This window comes from Pogona vitticeps, chromosome 4, assembly GCF_051106095.1.
Source record: "Pogona vitticeps strain Pit_001003342236 chromosome 4, PviZW2.1, whole genome shotgun sequence".
In the NCBI taxonomy this organism is placed as follows: domain Eukaryota; kingdom Metazoa; phylum Chordata; class Lepidosauria; order Squamata; family Agamidae; genus Pogona; species Pogona vitticeps.
In genome coordinates this window covers 224959038-224974254 of record NC_135786.1, presented here as the reverse complement: position 1 = coordinate 224974254, position 15217 = coordinate 224959038, and the positions used below count along the sequence as shown (strand labels likewise).

Here is a 15217-nt window from a genome sequence, read left to right as displayed (position 1 = left end):
AACCATTTCATAGTTTGTCTGCTGTTAATCTAGGTGTATCACTGTATCTCACCACACTTCCAAAAGCCAAATTCCTATGTTGGGCCTCTTAAGCATCCACACCTCTACAGTTCCATTCGGTAGTGCAAAAATATCACAGCATATTTTAGAAAGTCACATTTCTAGCCCTTATGCAAATAGCCATGCCTTAAGTTTTAGGTGTTTTTGTGTGTGTCTTTTTTTAAAGGTAACTTTCCCATCTCTGGTGGAGACAGCCTTGAACCTAGCAAAATCATAGAAGCTTGAATGCACCCCCAGTACCAATTAGACAAGAAGCAAGATAGCATCTCCTGCCTATTTCTTTTTCTGTTCAACACCAGCAGTTGTAGGGAGTGCTGAATCAGAGCTTAAGTGGCGGGTTTGGATTAAAATTGCCAGAATCCCATCAGTCAACTGACCAATATAGCTATGGGTATTCTGTGGGTTACAGGCCACAATCCTGTTAGCTGGTGTTTGCCAGCATAATTAAAGGGCCATAAATCTCAGTAGCTATATGTGGCAAATGAAACAGTTAGGATTTCTGTCAGACTGGTGATGGGACTTGAGCACACAGCAAAGTTCCTTACCTTTCTCTATAAACAGGCAGAATTAATTATGCAGCAGCAGGCACACTTAAGATGTACTTCTTTAATTTGATTATCTTAGGGCTCATCCAGACAGAGCATCTGTACTTTTCCACATTGCAGTTGGTGCCATTTAAGCATAAATCTTACCTGGATTTAGTTCTATGCTACCCCCTTTTTTTCTATTCCCCTTAGCAGCCTTGTGGTGCAGTGGTTAAACTGCAGTATTGCAGCCAAACTCTGCTCATAACCTGGGTTCAATCCCACATAATTGGCTTGAGGCTCATGAATCCTTCCATTTTTCTGAAGTCAGTAAACCGAGTACCCAGCTTGCAATGTATTGCCTGTATAATTAAATTGTAAACAGTCAAGACAGTGCTTTAAGCACTACGGGGTGATATATAAGCAGCATGTTTTGCTTTCTCTCTTAAAGTAATCAGATTCTTTGTAAGAAATGGATCAAAACCTTTCCTAAAATCTTGAAGAACATTGACCAAGCTGTTTACAAGGGAGGGTGGGAGAAACTTCAGAATGACCTTGTCTGCTGGATCCCATGTCCTTGCTTTGTTTTGCTTTAGTAGATTCAATTGAAAAGCCCCAATGGCAGCAGATATCTGATGCTAATCCATGTCGGAAATCATCTGCCTTCAAAAACCTGCTGGATTTTTGTGGTTTCCTTAAATGGAATAACACTAAAATGAAAACTTCCAGCTGGAGAAGCTCTTGTTGCTTAAACTCTGCCACCAGTCCAATGTGACCATCACCACCCACAACTCCTAGAAGTGGTTTTTAAAAGCATGGATTTTTTGTGTGTGTTGTTTTTGCAATTCATCACAGTTGGGTCTGCTTTAAGCCTTGTGTGTCTGGACACTGGGAAATATACTGTTCTCATTAGTGAACAAAATACAACAAACGTTCCATTTGGATGAGCCCTTATTTGGGTTGCAGGACTGGGCTAGTCTCGGTACCAAGTTTGGTTAACATAAACCGCCCTGCTTTTAAAACTTCTGTACATTTGGATTGAAGCGCCGCCACGTAGCAGAACAGAAGCCTTACGGCTCCACTGTAAATCCATAGTAGTGTGGAATAAAATTATGATTCCAAAGAGGAGCCAAAAGAGGAGCAACATGGCATTGGTGAACCTGCACGAACATGATTCCTGACATAAGTGTGGACACTAGTGTTTGGGTCACATCTCCCAGTGATGCAAACCACCTGAGCTTGCCGTGTCCCTGAAATACAGCTGACCGATAGCTTGGTTTGTTCTTCAGGTTCAGTTAAATGCAGATTCCATCTTTCAGAACATCCACCAAAATATTAATGATTGCTAAAGATGGGGCAGATAACTACTAAGAAGGCAAAATCACATTTGTAGACAAGGGCTGTTTGTATCCCCTTGTATAATCTTGATCCCGTTTGCACAGTGGCTGAGCATGGTGGGACCAGCCTCTCGAGTGTCCTTCTCAGGGCTCTATTTCTTCCATCACTTCCATAATTATGGTTCGAGGACCCGTCAGGATGAGATTGCTCACTGTCCTGTAGTCTGCATGGAGAACATTGAGTCCGTTCACTGAAACCACAAACTGGCAGACCTAAGAGGAAGCAAAAAAGAGGAAAGGAGACTCAGTTCATAGTCCTTCGGGAAGGCGCAACATTCTGCTCTAACGTTCGAGATCAAACTGAGCACAAAACATTTGCAAATTCTTGACTAGCCAGCCAGTTCCTCCACCATCATCCCAAATGGAGCAACCTTTTCTCATTTGTTCAGCAGCTCAAAGTTATTTCAAAGATCTGTTTCACGGTGGTTGTTTTTCATGTGTGTGCTAAACCTGCCAGAATCCTTGCTAGGACAATTCCTGCAGACTTCTGAAGGCTGCCATTCAAAGAATATGTGAGTCCCATTCCTAGAAGTCACTAGCTTCCTTACTGCTGGTTAGGAACATCTGCCACCTAGTGTCTGAAGATGGTACAGGCTAGAAAAATTTATCCAAGGTACAAGCATTTATATTATTTAGAAGTTATCCATTAAAAAAAAAACAATAACCCTAAGATTCACTACCAACATGAATTTGAACAAACTCTGGGGGACAGTGTAAGACAGGAGGGCGTGGCGTCCTCTGATCCATGGGGGTCACAAAGAGTCAGACAACAAGATTCACACATCCCTTCCCTTTAGTTCGCATGCCAAATTTGGGGTGTTGACATTTCATGTACTTGGAGCAATGGTGGAGACCGGCATTCTTTTTCTATTTTCACTACAAAGCAATTGTAGAGTTAACTATTAACATTTGGGTGCTGTCTTTTAATCATCAATATGTCAAACAAGGCTTAGTTAAATTTAACAAGCACAATATGCTAAGCTTGAGAAAGGGTTTATTATGGCAGTAAAAGAAAACAGAACAGGAGGAAGAATGTGGCAGCGCTTGCCAAGGATGAAGCAGGGATTGCAACACTCTGCTGGAACAACCGCAAAGGAGTTCTTGATTTTATTGAGCTTTGGGGGCAAGTCTTGACAAATGCTAGTGAGCCACTAAATAAACATTTATGTGAGTAAGAAGTAAATGAAGGCACAACATTTCCTTGTATACAGGATCGGAGTCTGACACAGTGACATTTCAAGTTCAACAGAATGTAGGATTCTCCTAGGCTACTGTTTGCAAAGACAAGGGAATTGAGTGCATTTATAAAAGCTTGCTGCTAGCTGGACAGTACATACACTGAGACAGCAATTCCTACTGCCCTGACATCCTAGCATTCTTGGCCTGCAACCTGGGATGTTGTATTTCCTTTGTAAAATCATTGTTGTTACGTGCCATTGAGTTGCTTCCAACTTATGGAGACCTCCCTTCCGAAAAAAAAGGGTCCCATCATTAAGAGCCCTCCTCAGTTTTGCAAAGTAAAGGTTGTGGCTTTCTTTATTGAGTCAAATGCCGGAAGTAAGATGATACCTTTACTGAACCACTAAAACATCACAAAAATTGCAAGCATTCATGAATAAAATCTCACTTCTTCTGTTGGCTCAGCTCATCTTTAGTTTTTCTCTTTTTGCTGCCTTCAACTTTTCCCTGAATTATTGTCTTCTCCAGAGAGCCTTTTCTTCTCATGGTATATCCAAAGAATGATAGCCTCCGTTGAATCATTTTTTCCCTCTAGCCAGAGTTCAGGCTTGGTTTAATCTACCACACTATTCTAAAGTTAGGGGATGACATGTTTCGTTCTTCTCTTGGTCCCCATTTTTGGTCTTGCTACTTTTAGGAGGTGGCATAGGGTTTTTGATCTTCAATGCTGGACTACCTCCCTGCCTCTAATAAGAATCGCTGATGGGAGATAGTGAGAATCTCTCTACTCCTCTCATCCCTGGCCTAAAGGAAGTGAGGCATGAGCGAGGGTGCACCCAGAACCTCGGTAGGCCAGATGGGCCAGAAAAGATCCACAAAACACATGTTCCTTCCTCATCCTCCAGCCAGATCAGAACCCCTTCTACATGCAACAGAAGCTATAGCACAGGATTGTCAGGTTACAAAATGAAGATAAGATCTTAAAACTTTCAGTGAGTTGGCCTTATGTGTGAAATATCTTCTACAAACCCAAGGCCGTTCCATCCCAAATACAGTGGTGCCTCGCTAGACGATGATAATCCGTTCCACTGAAATCGCTATTTAACGAAATCATTGTCTAGCGAAAAGCATTTCCCCATTGGAATGCATTGAAACCTGTTTAATGCGTTCCAAGGGGGAAGAATCGTCGTTGTCTAGCGAAGATCGGCCACAGGAAAGCCGCTTTGCGAACCACCGATCAGCTGTTTAAATCGCTGTCTTGCAAAGCTTAGGTCCCGAAAACACCTGTTTCGCGAGCGTGGAGGAAGCTGTCAAAATTGTCGTCTAGCGAAAATCGGTTTGCGAAGCAGGTACCAAACATTGTCCAGCAAAATTCCCCAATAGGAATCACTGTTTTGTGAAATGCTATAGCGATCGCAAAAAGTCAATGTCTAGCAAAAAACCTGTCATGTAGGGTAACTGTCTAGTGAGGCACCACTGTAGAAAGGAATCTGCAAATGTTGACAAATTATCCCAAAACAAGCTGAAATAAAATTGCCCACCATTTGCACCAACCAAATTCACTGTCGTTCTGTTGTTTTGTCAAACCAAGTCACTTCCAACTTGCAGTCATCTTAACAGAGTGTTCATGGTATCTGAGATGTTCAAGTAGGTTTACCATTGCCACTCCTCAAGTGAGTATCCATAGCCAAGCAGGGGTTTGAATCCAGGTCTCTGGCTCTCAAATTTACCAGGTATAGCTATTCCCAGCACGGAAGCACCCATACTATACATGCCTTCCATGAGGGTATTAAAGATGAGGAGCCTTTTACAAAAAATCAGGAGGCAATCCAGTAATGAGCAGTAATGTAGTTAAACACACAGGAATTCAAACCCATTTTGAAAGTTAAGCACTCAGAGCCCTGGACTTGGATGCATGTTTCCATTTCAATTTATCCCACATCTGATCTCTTTTTTTAAAAAAATCTCAAGTTCTGGCCATCTCTAGTATGAAGAAATCTGTGAATGTTGGCAAATTCTTATGAAAAACAAACCATGCAGGGAAAAGCAACAGAGAAAGGGACAACAGAGAAAGTAAAGAAAGGTGGAGGGAGGTTGAAGCATGGGACTTAGGAGCTCCTCCTTCTAAATTGCATTATTCTTTCTGCTTTTTTAGAAGTTTGGCAAAGACTTGGGTTCTCACATCTGGATTTTCAGTTCAACCCCCCCCCCCCCCATTTTTACCTTCAAACCAACTGCAAAGCCTAACTCTCATTTCTGTATAACACATTATTTCCTTTCTCTCTTTATGAAATGAATTTTATTAATCCAAATGTCACAAAACATGGTCTCTTTCCAGAATGGTTATCTAGTTCCACTTTTAGGTTGAACTGTTAACATGTATCTTCCAAACAACGTAAGCACTGACCCTAATCAGCAGGAAGGTTTGCTAAGGCATATCAAAACATACCCTTCAAAATTGTATTTATTTTATACATGTGCTTTCCCTGTAAGAAACAACTTCTCTCAATGGGAGAAGTCTTGTGCATCGTCAGATAATAAGTCCTCTCTGTATAGGGGTGATTCTAAAGCTTTTGGAGCTAAGGAATACCAGGGAGCTAGTGAGAATTAAAATCTAGTCATGTGTTGCTTGATTCTTAAAATATTGTCTTCCATGCCCACTAACTCCTTCCCATTTTAAAATGTCAGATCCCTGCATTCCATTAGAAGTACTGTACCGTTGTACTAAAAGCAAATTGTCTGCTTAAGATTTTGAAACCAAAGCTCCTCAGATGTCTTCAGAGGCCAAGCCATGTCTTCACAGTGTTTAGGATCTCTTGAGCTAAGAGCAATACCTCCTGTTCTTTGTAACAATTTCATTGTTGAATAGTGGGTAAACTGTAGCAGTTGGGATACTGGGTGGTCTTGTCCATGCTGTGCTTCCAGAGCTCAGCTATCTGGTCAGGAAGCTTCACTAGCTCATCTCCACAGGATGCTACTTTACCAGCCAGCAGTTCAAGAGATGAGCTGTTGTCAAATATTCCTCTCTTGATGTACTCAAGTGCTGTCAGGGCTTTCTCAATGGCCATTCAGTCCTGCCATTTCCAGCATCAGCCACTGCTGCCTGATCTACCCTCTATTTGTTAGTTTATCTCAACTAGCACTTATTTGTATTCATATTCAGAAACTGGTAAACTAGAAAATATAAAATGTTTCCATTTACTTACAGTTCTTCTTATATAAAAACAAACATCCTATTTTTGTGGAAATATTAACTTTTTATTACTGAGCTTAACAGGATAATGAGATTCATTATTAACTAACTGACTGGTTACACTGCTCACTGTTTACTTCTGACTCTGTAACTCACACACTGACAAAACACTGACTGAATCTTGACTAGGAAATAAGGGAATCTTGACTGGGAAATTAAAAAAAAGAATCTGAGGTAGAGAGGAAACAATTGGCTGCTACTGAGTTGATTGACATTCATGGCAGCTCCCTTCCAACCTAAACCTCTCAAAGGCATCATATGAGGATTTTTGTGAGGTCCTTGGCAAGTCAAAATTTGCCTCAGAACCATCAATGAAGTATTTTCCAAATGTTTAACAACTGTGGCCAGGGTGTCAGAGACCTGCACAATCACCTCTGTATCTACACTCTCCTGGTGTGCAAGGTAAATCCTTTGCTTGCCATCCGGCTGTGTGGCAACATGGACTTGACACACTGGTTTCCCTCCAAAACTTGCAAGCTGTGCACCATTATGCTTACACACCTGTTCATAATGAACCATGTCTAGCTGCTCTGGTGAGAAGAGACCATCACAGATGCATTCCTCTTTCTCCATTTCCACTTGCTTTGTTCTGCATCCAGGGCCCAGCTCTTTGAGGCCATTTTGGAACTTGAAGTGTTCCCCACTGGGGATTGGTTTCAGGCAGGACCCCTCCAGTTCCTCCACAATGATGTCAGACAAGCTCTGAGGCCAAGGAGCCCCAGCCAGTAGGTGCAGAAGCTCAACTGCTGATACCGGTAACAAAGTAAGTGGCAGGTTGAAAGATCCACCATAAAGTGGAAAGTGCTCTGCAAGGCCTGGGATTTTTTTGTGAGATGTGCACAAACTAAATATCAGGGTGTTAGATGGGTACAGCTTCCCATCAGTGCAAGGTAAAGGTAAAGGTAAAGGTTCCCCTTGACAATTTTTGTCCAGTCGTGTTCGACTCTAGGGGGCGGTGCTCATCCCCGTTTCCAAGCCATAGAGCCAGCGTTTGTCCGAAGACAATCTTCCGTGGTCACGTGGCCAGTGTGACTTAGACACGGAACGCTGTTACCTTCCCACCGAAGTGGTCCCTATTTATCTACTTGCATTTGCATGCTTTCGAACCGCTAGGTTGGTGGGAGCTGGGACGAGCGACGGGCGCTCACTCCGTCGCGTGGATTCGATCTTACGACTGCTTGGGCTTCTGACCCTGCAGCACAGGCTTCTGCGGTTTAGCCCGCAGCGCCACCACGTCCCAATCAGTGCAAGACTCCTAGACAAATCCTTTGATTTGTCTAGGAGCTAGAAGAGGAACTGAGTGGCTCTAAGCACTGCTTTAGTGAGGTTGGCATGAAGTTTCATATACTCTGCTGTCTCATCATGAATCTTTTGCTGGCATAGTGATCGATGTTTGGCTCATTTTGAAACACCCAATTTCTCCAGGAGATACAGACAGGCAGCCATCTTTGGGGGCAGCTTGTAGAGATACCTCTACAGGAAGTCATCTGGACATTTTAAGGAGACCACCACAATTTGGGCCTCTCATCAATTTCCACTAGAATTACAGGGAGAACTTTTAGGCAGTTTCTATTCTTTTCTGTTCTGACAAGAACCCATATATTGATGTTAGGACCAGCTTCTGATTTTGTCTGGTACTCAACGTAGCATATGACACCTGGCACACATTGTTTTTTCAAGACCAACCGGGCTGGCAAGGTGCACAACACTCCAAGTTGTTTTGAGAATGTCTTTTTTCACTTCTCCAGCAAATACAACAAAAGGCAAAGTAACTTCTCCAGCAGATACAATGGAAGGCAGAGTAACTGCTGTGGTCCAGGATAATTCAGCAAACAGAGAACCTTGAGGTGCAACAAAGATGTCATGTGGGATATAAGGTGGATGAAGGAGCCACAAACAGACCTTGGACATTTTTTTCCAGGAAAGTTTTCATTTCATATGGAAATCAGGTCTTTCCAAAGTTCTTTTTTTTTTTTCTTTTAGAGAGATCACCAGATGTGGCACCATCTCTCAGTGCTTCTTACAACTTGGGTAGCACTTTTCAAACAGTCCTCCTCAGAGATAACCTTCTGGAGGCCTACATTGATTAACAATTCTTTCACTTCCCATTTACTGGATGGGAATCTTTTCATTGGCCCTTTGCTGACCGCAGCACAGATTCATAGAACTCATCCAGTACAAGCCAGGAGTTCAATCTCAACACAGAAAACAGATCAGTCTTATCACAGAAATACGATGCTTGATGCAGTACATTCTGCTTATCTTGGATGAAGGCCAAAGAGTGGAACTTTGCCACCATGACTTCTTTTTTCAGCCTCATACTCTTGATAATAATGCCTCCTGAGGGTGAGCAGTAACGTCACAGCCTCTAGTACACGAGCCTCGGGGAGTAATAGAGACAAAAGCCACTGTACAAACTGCTGCAAATCATTCATTACATCAATACCCAAGTGCTGACTTAGGTGTTGGTTCAACTGATTGTCTGTCAGAAAAACATTCTTCTCATCTACCACATAAAGGTCCCTGAAGTCCTTGGACTCCTTTGAAATTTTCGACTGAAGATGATACACATTTTTATAGGAGGGTCAGTGGAACATGCTTTCCTTGATGAGTCTCAGCAGCATATTATTTCAAGGTAGGGGAGGAATCTAGGAAAACCATCTTAATATTAAGGAAGACATAGTGTTTGTTAAATATCCCAGGCCACAAAAAAGGGAGGAGATGTATGCCTGCTTTCTCTGGAAATTTTGCTTTTGCAAACTAGGGGCTGGTTCAGTTTTTCATTGTGTGGCCAACCTGACTGTCATACTTAACGGCACATTAAGATTAGAAGAAGAAAAAAACCTAAGCAAGCAGTTTCACAGCATTCAGGATGGAAACAGGCAATAAGGCCTTACTGTGTCTATGTCTGTGCAATGAGTACATGTAGGATGGAGCTGCAGGTGTTGGCATCAAGCACAATGTTATCACTGTGTCAATATTTGCCCCACTTCAGTTTCAGTCATGAGATAACAAAGCCCAGCCCTGTCAGGTGAAGGGTACAAAGAAAGTTTGTCCTTCTGCCTCTCAGAGAGTTATGCAGAACTTGCCAGAAAGGCAACTGAAATCTTGGAGAAGTTACCTTTTTTAATCTCAAGTTTTGAGAAATCTCCTGAATAGGATTTGTAAATCAGAATTCCCGGAAATGGGATCTGTAGGTAAATTTTTTTTTTCTAAGCTCTGGATCAGTCAATGTACCTTTCTAGACCTGAGCCCTTTTCCTCCAGCTTTCACCCTTGAACTTCTCACTGCAAGAAGAATCAGACCCACAGGAGGATCAGTAGCAGATGTTCCCTCTCTCCTCCATTTTTTCACCTCTCCTGATAACAAAGCCCATCACTAGCATGAAAAAGCAAAGGAGAAAGGCCAAACTAAGTACAGCAGATAATCAATATGGAGCTTAATTTGTGATCTCTAGGGCTCCAGCAGTGCTGGCCCACCCATTAGGTAAAAGTGAAGCATCTCCCTAGGTGGTAGATGCTAGAAAACTAGCTTTTGTCACCACTGGAGGGCAGACCTATATTTCCACACAACTGTAGCTTGCATAATCAAGTGTGCCCAATCCCATCCTTGGTGTTCAAGTAAGATACTGATGCTACTCCAGTAGTCTTTTGTACTTTGACTGGGGATAGGATATCTCTTCTCCCTCTATTAGGTGCCAAAATGTCTTGAGTCAGATGCTCCATATCTGTTAGGGAAAGGATTGCTATGATGTTTCACACTTTCTGTGCAACCTACACTTGAAACCCACAAGCAAGTTTAAACTTGTGCCTTCTTCACCAGATTACTCATAAACAATGTCCAAAGGCCAAAGCCACTTACAAATTCCAACAAAGGCTGCAGAAAAAAAAAGAGAACACGTCATAGAAATCCTCCCCTTAGTTATCAGCAGTGAGAACACACTGGAAATGCTTGAAGTAAGCATAGACGAGAACTCACCTGAACCCACACTTCTCTCACCATTAAGCAATGACAGAGGATCCGTAGTCATTCACCAGAAACTAAAGGGAAAGGATTCCTGGCAAATATTCACCCCACCACCTGTTTTTCTAGAAATTAAACGCTGAGTGCAGGCCTGGTTATTTTCCCTTTTATGACCAAGGATTGGCTTTTGGCCTCTCTCCAGACTCCCAAGATTGATGGCTTTGGGGCATGTCTCTCAACTGCCCTACAAAATGGTGTGTGCACAGTGCTGGCTTTGTAAGACGTCTTCTTTTTTACAGCCTGAGAGAACAAGAAGCCTTCAAGCACCCATTCTGAACGGGAGGGCAAAAGTCTTGCCCTTGGAGTTGGTGAGGCATGGTGCAAAGGAGAGACAGCCTAGACCATGCGGGTGTGCGTGGCACGCCTGTGGAGACAATGGGGGCTTTTGAACTCCCTAAACAAAAAATGCAGAGTAAGGCAAACATCCAGAAATATGTAGGCTGCTGGGTGTACCCCAAGTGAGAATTTTAAAAAGCCTGTCTCCATTTGCCAAGGATTCTTCTAGAAAAAAGAAACATTGAACCTTGGCTGTTCTTCAAATTCTTGCCCTTTTCATCCCAGCCATGTTTTCTGTCTCTCCATCTCTTAGGTGGGATGTTCTAAGCAGTTCTGGCATGCCAAGTTTCTTAGAGAAGGGCAGGGCCTTCTGCGTTGCCAGCTTGTTTGAAAGCCCTTGTTATGCTTCTAAAGGCTGAATATTTCAGTGAGCATATGGCTGAGGAACCGGACCTTTGGAGGTTGAATCTGCCCCTGTGCCTTGTAGGAGAAGAGCTAGCCTTCCTTGGTAGGCTTGGGCAAGTTACACAGTCCGGAGTGTCTTCAGCAAAAACGAATGGTAAACCACTTCTGAATATACTGGGCCTAAAAAAATCTTAGAAAGGGTTGCCATAAGTCTGAATGGACTTGATGACATGTAATAAAAGAATATTCACATCAGAAGAGGTACCCTTCAAGATGACTGAGGGGCCGCTTCACATTGCGAGGGAAACCCCTGCCACAAAAGCACACCTGCCAGGAAATAGTGTTCAGCTGGTGGTCAAATAGAAGTGATGACATTATCCACAAGGGCAGATTTTTGGCCATTGAAGAGTTCCTCCTTCCATCCCAGGGCAACCGTACATTGCGATGGATTACATGTGAGTCCGAGAAGCCACAGGACAGATGTAGGAACACTTTGATTACCAAAAAGACCCACAGCCAGAGATATGATCACCCTTTGTCAGGTGTAACTTTCAAAACAGGATTTTGGCCACTACCTGAAATGTTCACATATGTACATGGCCATCACCTGTAAAGAAGGCTTGGAAAAGTTATATTTTTTGATCTACAGGTTCCGGAAGATTCTGGCAGTTGTAGGTGAACAATACCGTATGATCATTCTACAATCTGTATGTGACAATCTTCACAGAGATTGTGCACCACTGCCTATGTGAAAATGCTTTCTATGTCACACCTCATGCACTCCTGAAAACATGATCAACACAGGGTTTCTTTTCATCTTTTAAAGTACTTTACCTGACATAATTAATATTACCTTCATTCCTGCTGCTGCTGCAGGTCCACTGGGATCTACGGCTTGGACGTGGCAAGGTTTATTCCCACGCACCACAAATCCCCATCCAACAGCATCACCTACAATCTTGAAAGGGGAGGAAAATATGCCATTATGATTCCTTTTAGCAATTCTTTTGTCGTTGTTGTTGCAGATGTTTTCCAGAGCTGGAAAAGTTACTTTTTTGGACTACAACTCTCAAGATTCCCCCAGCCAGCCTGGCCACACCGGTTCTCCCCATTGTACATATGAGATGCTTCCCACTTTCTGGAGGGGCAAAGAGCTTCTGGGGTAACACTACCAGAGTTTGGATTCTCCTTGGACAAGAGAGGAAAGTGAGAGAACTTCAGATATTTCTGTGATGTTGTTGTCACAATTTGGCTATTAATTAAAGCCAAAAACCGATGTTAGAGTGACAGAAGTACGTACATACAAACAAATTGCATAACCACTGCTGGTTGCTAGCCCTTAATCTGATGGCATATAGCAAGATACAGGTCTATAGAGCTTGTGTCCTGAGTACATTCCTGTACTGCAGTGAGTCCTAGACCCTTTGTGTACAGCAGGAGAGGAGGTTGAACATGTTCCATATGCGTTGTCTCTGATGCATTTTTGGCATCACCTGGCAGGACAAAGTTCCAAAAAGTGTAGTCCTGAAATGACCTGGAATTGCTAGCATGTAAACATTACTGAAACAGTGATGTCTACATTGGCTTGGGCATGTTGTGAGAATGGCTGATGGTTGGATTACAAAAGATCTCCTGTATGGAGAAATAGTGCAGCGAAATTGCCCCAGAGGAAGACCACAGCTGCGATACAAGGATATCTGCAAGCAGGATCTGAAGGCCTTAGGAATGGACCTCAACAGATGGGAAACCCTGACATCGGAGCGTCCAGCCTGAAAGCAGGCGGTACATCACGGCCTCTTCCAATTTGAAGAGACCCTTGTCCAGCAGGCCGAGGCAAAGAGGCAGTCCCGGAAGCAGCAAAATCAGGGAGCTGGACAGGGGACAGATTGTATTTGTCCTCAATGTGTTGAATTGGCCTTCTCAGCCACACTAGAGGCTGTTCCTATTCAGAGCACATTACCATAGTCCCTTGAGACTGAAGGATGCCTACTACTATCAGCCCTTAATCAGTGGTGAAAGCATGGAAATATTGTAGAAAGGTGACTAAAGGAATCTGCCCATGTTTCCAAAATCTGGATCCATAGAAATATCCTTTTTAAGTCCTGAAGACTAATCATTAAGCACAGCAAGTATGAGAGAAGCTCATTCAGATGTTCGCATTTTTTAAGAATTTCCTTATTCCTATCACTAACCTTATCATCTCCTTCCAGCCTACGCCAGTCAGCTTTAGAGACTAGCCCACTTGATGATGCTTATAAAATTTCTTTATTTCTGTGCCATTTCATGAAAATAAAACATGCACTTCCTTCACATGATATCACTGTTATGTCCTTTGACTGAACTGTTCACACGTATCTCTCAAGCAACAGAAATAAGACATAGATTATGCCACTACAGAAGTAGCCGCCTAGAGTGGTCTTAAGTGACTAGATAGGCGGGATATAAAATAAATAAATAAATAAATAAATAAATAAATAAATAAATAAATAAATAAATAAATAAATAAATAAATAAATAAATAAATAAATAAATAAATAAATAAATAAATAAATAAATAAATAAATAAATAAATAAATAAATAAATAAAGTATGTGCATGTGAACAAATCACCCAAATATAATGATCAGCAGAAGATAAATTTGTGAACTGGAAACTTACTGTGAAGGTTTTTCTGGCATAGGGAGCTCCAGGCATTAGAAGTTCCTCAGGAGTCACTGGTCTCTTTAATACTGTAAAGGCAAAGAGAAGATAGTTAATGGGAGCCCTTTCCTGGAGGTTAGGCCTGCTTTCCATTTGTTGTCATTTAGTCGTTAAGTCGTGGCCGACTCTTCGTGACCCCATGGGCCAGAATCACTAGGTCATGTTCACAAAGATATCTTGCGGCCTGAGATTAAATAAGAGGGGTACCTGCTCCCATTCATCAAAGAAAAATCAATTGCATTAGCAGTTTAATCCTTGTATTCTCAAAGGCTTTCATGGACGGGATCTGATGGTTGCTGTGGGTTTTTCGGGCTCTTTGGCCATGTTCTGAAGGTTATTCTTCCTCACATTTCGCCAGTCTCTGTGGCCGGCATCTTCAGAGGACTGGAGTAGGAACTCTTGTCTGTGCTCTGGTGACGTTTAATCCTTCCTCAAGAATGGAGATGAAACAGGAACCTCCACAATATATGAAAGCAAGAGCTAGCTTGGAGAGCACAGAGTACAGAGTGTTCTGTGATGACATCTGGCTGCTATCTCCCAGCATCTACTGGCGGGGCTGTAACTAGGGTGGTGCAGCTGGGGCTTTGACCCAGGGTGCCAAAATTTGGAGTATGCAAAAATGTGCCTCTGTGAGAGCATGAACCAACCCATTGGTATTTACTGCTGGAATGGCATGAATCACCCTGCCCCCCAAAAGCACATACTGCCTCCAACTGCTTTTCTCCAGCAGAAGGAAAAACAAGCCAGCTCAGCCCATAATCAGTATGACTCTCATAATCCAGGCATCCCATCATCCTTTCCCTGCATATGCCAGTCTCCTGTGGCCCAAGCTTAACCAACAGGGCAGTGAAGTCTTAGGTGCCAAAACATCTAGTTATTGCTTTGTCTATTTCCTAAAACAACTGCCTCAGCTCTTGATAGCTGGGTCAGCCTTGGTGTTCATCCTCATCTACACAAGGTTTAGATTTATATTCCCCCCCTGTGTTTTCCCAATACTTCCCCATGTTTTTCTTACTGCAGAAAGTCTGACGTTTTTAGAATGATGTAACAATGCTCTTAGTACTATGCCAATTTATTTTAAGAGACATGTTTTTGAGTACAGCAGAAACATATTGACAGGTGAACCTACCATATCTCAGGTCACATGCAGTACAACCTTAGAAATACGCACCATTTTCTAACCCATTCTTTTAAAAAATGATCTTATAATTAGTACTTGCATGTTTGATAGCTATTTTTAACAATATTAAAATATAAATAAGACACTGCTTTTTAAATTTTTTATTTTTAATTTTGTTAAACCATATATCGAATGCAAAAATTTGCAAAATACAAAAATAAAAAAACAAGACTTAAATGAAATCATAGCTCAGTAACAGAATAATATTATTGTGTCTGTA

General features: G+C 42.2%; 1 protein-coding gene across 2 annotated transcripts in view; it reads right to left on the bottom strand.

The window, feature by feature from the left end:
* Nucleotides 1–651: 651 nt before the first annotated feature.
* Nucleotides 652–15217, bottom strand: part of DEPTOR (DEP domain containing MTOR interacting protein) — a 60665-nt gene continuing 46099 nt past the window's right edge. For both annotated transcript variants that reach the window (XM_072999283.2, XM_078391620.1), the window contains 3 exons: nt 13776–13846; nt 11971–12075; nt 652–2194 (listed from right to left, as the gene is read on the bottom strand). In XM_072999283.2, the coding sequence (XP_072855384.2) occupies nt 2066–2194; nt 11971–12075; nt 13776–13846 (305 nt within the window). In that variant the 3' untranslated portion in view covers nt 652–2065. The remainder of the gene's footprint in view (nt 2195–11970; nt 12076–13775; nt 13847–15217) is intronic.